Source organism: Myotis davidii, unplaced genomic scaffold, assembly GCF_000327345.1.
Source record: "Myotis davidii unplaced genomic scaffold, ASM32734v1 scaffold150, whole genome shotgun sequence".
NCBI lineage: Eukaryota > Metazoa > Chordata > Mammalia > Chiroptera > Vespertilionidae > Myotis > Myotis davidii.
Genome location: NW_006283437.1, coordinates 2,919,814 through 2,927,916, shown reverse-complemented (window position 1 = coordinate 2,927,916; position 8,103 = coordinate 2,919,814). Strand labels below are relative to the sequence as shown.

The 8,103-nt window shown below is 40.4% G+C and overlaps 1 protein-coding gene across 1 annotated transcript in view; it reads left to right on the top strand.

The window, feature by feature from the left end:
- Positions 1-8,103, top strand: part of LOC102762680 (cytochrome b-c1 complex subunit 2, mitochondrial) — a 38,120-nt gene that overhangs the window by 9,631 nt on the left and 20,386 nt on the right. The window contains exons 3-8 of the mRNA XM_015563945.1: positions 244-327; positions 444-593; positions 1,491-1,555; positions 3,190-3,246; positions 3,639-3,763; positions 7,091-7,188. Of these exons, the coding sequence (XP_015419431.1) occupies positions 244-327; positions 444-593; positions 1,491-1,555; positions 3,190-3,246; positions 3,639-3,763; positions 7,091-7,188 (579 nt within the window). The remainder of the gene's footprint in view (positions 1-243; positions 328-443; positions 594-1,490; positions 1,556-3,189; positions 3,247-3,638; positions 3,764-7,090; positions 7,189-8,103) is intronic.

The window sequence follows — 8,103 nt, the reverse complement described above, 5'->3', positions numbered from 1 at the left end:
TGGAACATAAAAGTGAGTGTGTAGAACTTGGCATTCCTTCAGGCTCTACAACTCACACATAAATAGAGTTTTAAGAGAGGCGTGGCTAAAATGGTGGGTTCATAAGTCCATGATAAGTTAATCAGCCAAATCTTCCCATGGAGTTCTTTTACCCCTGAACACCTTCTATTGCTTGGGCACACTAGGATACGATATACTGTTTTTCTGAGAAATGTCTGTAACCTTTCTTTTTTGTATGTTTAGAGATTTTATTCCCTCAAAGTTGCTCCCAAAGTGAAAGTCACGCCTGCCCCTGCAGGAGCGCCTGTACATCCTCAGGACCTTGAGGTGAGTCTCACGGAGTGGCTCCCCGGAACGGACACATGCCTTATATCTTGGGTAATATAAAGACAGTAGTCACATCTCTGCTTTATGTGATTGTTTCTGCTTTATTTTAAATGCAGTTTACCAAGTTACCAAATGGTCTAGTGATTGCGTCTCTGGAAAACTATGCTCCTGCATCAAGAATCGGTCTGTTCGTTAAAGCTGGCAGTAGGTACGAGGACTCTAACAACTTAGGAACCTCTCATTTGCTTCGTCTTGCATCTAGTCTGGTAAGCATCTTTACTGCCTCATTATGTTTAGAAATACCGTGGCCTCCTGGTCTACAGGAAAGAAAAGCATGTGCCTGTCTTAGATTGTGAGGGCTACCATAACATCTACTTCAGACTGAGTGGCTTCGACAACAGAAATGATCCTCAGATTTCTAGAGGCTAGCAGTCACACTCAGGGTGTCAGTGGGACCGTGTTCCCTCTGCCCCGCCTCTTCCTTCTGGTGGTGGCAGCAGTCCTTGGTGTACCTGGGCTTATAGCTGCCTTTCTCCATTTTCTCCTGTCACACAGTATTTCCTCTGTCTCTGTGTCCAAATGGCCCTCTTACTTGAGTCTTCCATTCCTATTAAATTTAGGGCCCACTCTAATCTACTGTGACCTCATTTCAAATACATTGCAAAAGACACTATTTTCAGATAAGGTCACAGTCACAGTGGACGTGAATTTTGGGGGGACACTATTCAACCCTCTACAATCCCCTAATATAACATGAAAAACCACAGCATGTTTACCACAGAGAAGTATTAAATTAGTGTCCATCTAAATGTTCATGCTGGAGCATAAAAAGACAAGTTTTTTTTTAATTCAATTTTTAGAAAATACCAAAAATTAAAAAAATTATTCTTCCCCATATGCAAATCTCTTTCAGAAAAGACTGATGAATCCAGTAAGCTTGTATTTGATAATGGAATTTTTGCCTAAATGTACTTTATATAAAAATCTATACTTGTGCTTTTTGGTGAACTTTGTTTTATAATTCTTAAACTAAAAGGGATCCATCATTCAAGGTAAAGTTCCCTTTGAATCTAATGACAGTAAGATAGTACGTTATGATATAGTGTGCTGTTTGGCAAACTTAGCATTAAAAAACTAAAAACAATTGTTCTTTCTCTTTTAAGACTACAAAAGGAGCGTCATCTTTTAAGATAACCCGTGGAATTGAAGCAGTTGGTGGTAAATTAAGGTTTGTTAAAAATAAGTAATAGTAAATAAATAGTGAAAACACCAGAAAATATTCTGTTGTATGGGCACTTTTCTCTGTTATCAAGATGGTTAAGGATTTCTTAAAGAAGGAAAAAACTAATGAATTTGACTACATCAAAATGTAAATCATCTTCATGCTTTAAAGTAAAAAGTTAATTAACTGGACATAGATATTTGCAACACACATAACATGGAGAGGATTGTTTGGAAAAATAAAGAATTACAAGTTAGGGTTTAAAAAACAACCAAAGAGAAGATGGACGAACAAAGGATAAGAACAGGCTAATACCAGAAGAGGAAGCCAGAAACAGCAATCTTTACTTGTAATCAATAGTGTGCTATCATGCCACACCCAACAGTTTTTATATGTTGTGTTGGAGTGTTATGGGAGATGGAAATTATCTTTTACGGCTGATGGGAGTATAAATTGATATAACTACTTAGGAAAGAATCAAGAAATACCTAGTATTATTGAAAATGAGCATACCCTAAAACCTAGCATTTTTTAATCCATGCACAAAGATGTCCTTGTAGAGCCTGGAAGCAATTTCAATGGCCACTTTTAGGGAAATGGGTAAAGTATGATACACTCAAATCATGGGACTACTGCACCGCAGCTAAGGAATGAGCTAGAGCTGCGTATCAACAGAGACTAAAAACAATATTTTATGGAAAATTTTATTCCAAGATTTTTTTTAAAGTATGAGGCATTTATAATTTTTTTAAAAGCAAAATAATAATGTATAATGCTTATGAATATGTTTGTCTCTAGAGTGGGAGAGAGTAAGGAAATTAGCCTGGGAAGGATACAGAGATCTGCAATGTCACTTGTCTTTTTTTTTTTCTTTTTCTTAAGTTGTGGTAAAATAACATAAAATGTGTCACTTTTAAGTGTACGGTTCTACAGTAAGTGGCATGAAGCAGCCATCAGAACCATGCATCTCCAGAATGTTTTCACCCTCCCCAGCTCCTTCTGTGTTCAGTCTCTGTGTTTTGACTACCTAGGCATCTAATATAAGTGGAATCATACAATATCTGTCCCTTTATGACTGACTTATTTCACTTAGCGTAATGTCTTCAAGATTCATCTATGTATAATATGTCAGGATTTCCTTTTAAGATTAAATTATTTGCTTTTTTCTTTTGCTATTTTCTTATTAAAAAATATCTTTAATTTTCACTTTTCAATTATAGTTGACATACAGTATTATATTAGTTTCAAATGTACAACATAGTTTTTTGGGAGGGGAATTGTTTTTGTTTTTTCCTTTGATTTTTAGAGAGAATGGAGGGGGGCATGCGGGGAGAGCCATTAATTGGTTGCCTCCCGTACATGCCCGGGGCCAAGGATTGAATCTAAAACCCAGGTATGTGCCTTTGACCAGGAATTGAACCTGAGACCCTTCAGTGCATGGGCCGATGCTCTTATCTACTGAGCCACACCAGTCAGGGTGCTTTTTAAAATTTTAGTTGATGAATATGTATATTATTTTTACTTTTTTATACTTCAAAATAGTTCTGTGGGTTTTTTTTCCCAAGGAACTGGTTGGTTTAACAAAGGTATAAGGGAAAACTTTTGATTCCAATAATTCATTGTCATTATTTCTGATGCAGTGTGACTTCAACAAGAGAAAACATGGCCTACACTGTGGAATGCCTGCGGGATGACATGTAAGCACCTGCATGTATTAGGACATCTGCTTTTTTAAAAAAGTTACTGATTTCAGAGAGAGAAAAGCATCAATTTGTTGTTCTACTTATTTATGCATTCATTGCTTGATTCATGTTTCTGCCAAACCTATGACCTTGGCGTATTGGAATAACACCAAAACCAACTGAGGTACCTGGCCAGGGTTAGGATGTCTACTTTTAAAGAAATACTAAGCTGCTCAGTTCTAAATGTAGCATTATCTCTGAATTTGGTTTTGGGTTATGATTTGCCAAGTGCTTAAAACAGTGTACTTGCCACAAGGTTAAAGTTTATTTTGAGGTTGTTAGTTACATAGAATGGATGTTGGTTTTAAGTTTTTGACTCCTAACTTGTATCTTGATGTCTTCTGTAGCGAAATTCTAATGGAGTTCCTGCTCAATGTCACCACAGCACCTGAATTTCGTCGTTGGGAGGTGGCTGCCCTTCAGTCTCAGCTGAGGATTGACAAAGCTGTGGCTCTTCAGAATCCACAGGCTCGTAAGTGCATTTTCAGATTACATCAGTTGTTTCTAAGATACTGGTTTTTTGAGAGGATGAGTTTATCGGGGGGGGGAAACAATGTCGCTGAAGTTTTTTTCTGCTTGGGTTTGAACATGCCTTTTTCATAAATTTGTCCAGTTTTTTAAATATATTGTTTGTTCTTTTGTTTCTAAATATTTATATTGGTAATTATTTTTCATCTTTGATGATATATATTGATTATGGAAACAGGCATTTTCCTGTCCCTCTACCCCATGTTTTGTCCATTTGTTTGTTTTGCTTCCACCACACCCAGCAGCAGTTTATTGGTGCTGCTGATGTTGTTTATTGTTATGTGTGGCTGTTACTGTTCAGCCAACCCACCTTTATTGGGTCTTTCCAAAGCAAGCTACTTAATTTTTTTAAAATGACTTTTTTGTATTCATATTTTGTATGTATGTAATGTTTGATTATATAATCTTGACAAGTACAACTGGAAAAATACATTTGTAAATAACCACCACCACTTGGAAGTCACACAACTTTTGGTAGAAGCAGATGTGCAGGGAGACCACTCAGGTCTAAATAGGCTCTGTGTGGCATGGGCTTCGCTCAGCATGCAGGCCTGTCGCAGGAGACCCACTCGATTGGTCCTCTCAACTCCTGTCACCCTGCCCTACCGAGCTCACACCCTGTGGAAGTGTTTGTGGGTGCAGGCAGCCTGGGCCCACTCTACAGCCTTTCTTCAGAAGGCCCTGGAGGAAGACCAGATGGCCTCAGAGGGTGACGGAGTAGACAGACCTCAGGGTGCCTTAGACCTTTCATTGATCTGCCCCCAGAGGAAGCCGAGGCTTGTACACAGCTTGGTCCCTCCCACACACATCCAAGCGCAAAAGGCAGCTGCCACAAACAGTGACTAGTGTGGTAGCTCCAAACAGGTAGCCCAAGGCCAGTTACTCGCAGCATCTGACATCAGCCTGCACCAGAAACCTGCCCAAGTGGTTCTGGGAAACCAACACAACCAGTGTTGGACTTTAGACCACTCCAGAGCTCAACCCAACTAGCCACATGAACAGCACATGCAAAGGGGGATTCCAGCAGGCACCAGACCCTACTGGAAACAACTCCAACTCAGGGGTCCGGGGGGGGGGGGGGGCGGGCCAGGGCGCCGCCCCTGCACAGTGACTCATACACTGTGATCGAGGTTTATCCTTATAGTCAGCCAACCTGAGGGTTAACTCCACCCATGAACAGGCCCACAGCATGTAATACTCAATTACAATAGGAGGGCGCGCATAACCCACAAGAGACATTCCTGGAGCACCTAGCTCAGGTGATCTAGAAGATTGAGCCACTGAGTCCCACAAGACACCTACATCATAAAGCCATTATAACAAGTTGGGGAGTCATAGCAGATCTACCTAATACACAGAGACAGACAGAAAGGCAGCATGCAGACCCTCGTCTCCTGTCAACTGTTGGCAATATAATGAGTGCTTGGTTCATGTTAGCTGATGTTATTGCATGGTGATACTTTGTGTCACAAAGGAGTATGATCTTTGTTACGCCCAACTTCTACCAAAGAAAGGGTGTCCCAGAAAAATGTATACTCACTTAACAGCTGATAGCTCAATTGATGTTTCTTTCTTTTCAGATATAACCCATTGGAATTAATTATTTGAAGTGTGTATATATTGTGGGAAGATACTTTAGAGATAGAATGGTAAAATTTACAAAAGATGACTTGTGTGTACAGAGTGGCTTCTTCCCCGCTGGTAGCAGTGAGGCTCCAGTCCTCATCCTTTCTGTCTGAGCAGTTAGTGTCTACTGGCAGGCGTCTGCCTGCAGGTTTACATCTTCAGCCCATCCTCCCATTGCTGTGACAGTACAGTGATCCCTGTGACATGATCATCCAGTGAAAATCCTTTAACGGCTTCTAATTGTCTGTGAGAAACCCCAGACTCTGTAACATAGCATATGTGCTAACATATGTGGCCTGGCCCTCTGCCTCCCTTGTTTCTTGCTCTCGCCTGCCCCTCCTAGCTGCAGTTCCCCCTATGAATCAAATTGTCTCATATTTTATGCCGTCGTCTCTTTCTGCTGCTTGAAATGCCATTCCCAAATCACTCACCTGGCAAACACCTACTCATTCATCCCAGAGTTTACTTCTGTTAACTCCTATCTAGTTCCCACTGCCTTCCCATGTCCCTCTGCACTTTTGATGTACTATTGACATCATACCCATAATACTTGATCTCGCAGTTTTTTTTCCTCTCAATGTTTTGGTTTTCTTTCTTTTATTGATTTCACAGAGGAAGGAAGAGGGAGAGAGAGATAGAAAATAGGAACATCAATGATGAGAGAGAATCATTGATCAGCTGACTCCTGCACACCCCTACTGGGGATCAAGCCCACAACCTGGGTATGTGCCCTTGATTGGAATTGAACCTGAGGCCCTTCAGTCCGCAGGCCGACACTCTATCCACTGAGCCAAACCAGCTAGGGCTTTCTCAACATTTTGAGGATAGGCTCGTCTCTGTATTGCCAGCACTTGCACAGGACCTGGCATAGGAAGATTGCCCAACAGTAAGTAAATGAAAGGGACATAGCTCAAGCAAAGGCTCAAGCAGGAAGCCGGGACAGCACCAGGGCACTGGGGAGGAGTACAATTTGGTGGTAGCATTTGATCCCTGAAAGCTAGTGATAGGACCTAAGCTTCACGCTCTCCTAGAGCCTCTTACCCTGACAGCTCCCTCATTATCTAGAGGGAACCTAGAAGTAAATAAATTTAGGTTAAATAATTTGTACAAAGTCTTAGGGCAAGTCAGACTTCCTTTATACTTTCCAGATAACACCAGGTAGATAGAAAAGTATTTATGTGGATTCTAGTGTGTAAAAACGGTCATATGTATAATCTCTTACTTTTCTCAGCAGTTTCAACTGGCAAAATTTTAAAAGTTCCATAAGATGTCCTGGCCAGTGTTTCTCAGTGGTTAGAGCATCGGCCCACTCAACAAAGGGTCACGGGTTTGATTCCTGGTCAAGGGCATGTACCTGGGGTGCAAGTTTGATCCCCAGCCCAGTCAGGGCATGTGTGGAAAGCAACCAATCCATGTGTCTCTCACATTGATGTTTCTCTCTCCCTCCCCCTCTCTTCCCATCCTCCCTTCCACTCTGACTAAAAATCAAAGGAGAAAATATTCTCAGGTGAGGATTAACAAAATAAACATAAGTAAAAGTTGCCATAAGATGACCACAGCTGTATAGTCTAGTTGCTTTATAAATTCTAAATGTTGTCTTTTTTTAAATTATATATCCATAACTGCTTCTTTACTTATTTTTCAGATATCATTGAAAATCTGCATGCTGCAGCTTACCGAAATGCCTTGGCTAATTCCTTGTATTGTCCTGATTATAGGATTGGAAAAGTGACACCAGATGAGGTAATGTGGAACACATTGTGTTTTAAAATGTTATTTCTTTGCCCAACTATCATGGCTCGGGGTGAGCATCGACCTATGAACCAGGAGGTCATGGTTTGATTCCCCGTTAAGGCATATGACTGAGTTGTGGGCTCAATCCCTAGTGTGGGGTGTGCAGGAGGCAACTGACAATGATTCTTTCTTATCGTTGATATTTTATTTCTCTCTCCCCTCTCCCTTCTCTGAAATCAATAAAAAATATTTTTTTAAAACAAGTAAGTAAAAATAAATTAAAAAAATAAAATGGGCTTCTTTTCGCATTAAACTGAACATTCATCTGCCATGTTGGGTTTATTTGCTAACCTTTTAAAAAATATGTTTTTATTGATTTTAGAGAGAGAGGAAAGGAGAGGGATATATAGAGAGAAACATTGATGAGAGAAACATCGATAGGCTGCCTCCTGCAACACAGGCCAGGCTGTTTGCTAATTGTTTTTTAAGAAATACACTTGCTTCCCCCCCCCCGCCCCCATAAGCTTTTTAACTAAAATTGTATCAGAACAATTTTTGTATGTTTTAACTTTAAAAAGTTTTTATTATAAGAGGGACTTTTTCATTACAGAAAATTCAGAAAACAATGACAAGCAAAATGAAGGAAAATGTCTCATATACCTAAAGGCAGTCAATGTGAACATGTAGGTTTATTGTCTTCTAGACCTTGTTCTGTGTGTATCATTGGGGAAATAGTTATTTAGCTAAATATCTGTAGAACAGAGTATTATTCAATCATTCATATTATTAATTGACTAGAGGCCTGGTGCACAAAAATTTGTGCACTGGCGGGGGGGGGCGTCCCTCAGCCTGGCCTGTGCCCTCTTGAAGTCTGGGACCCCTCAGGGGATGTCCATCTTCTGGCTTAGGTCCACTCCCACGGGA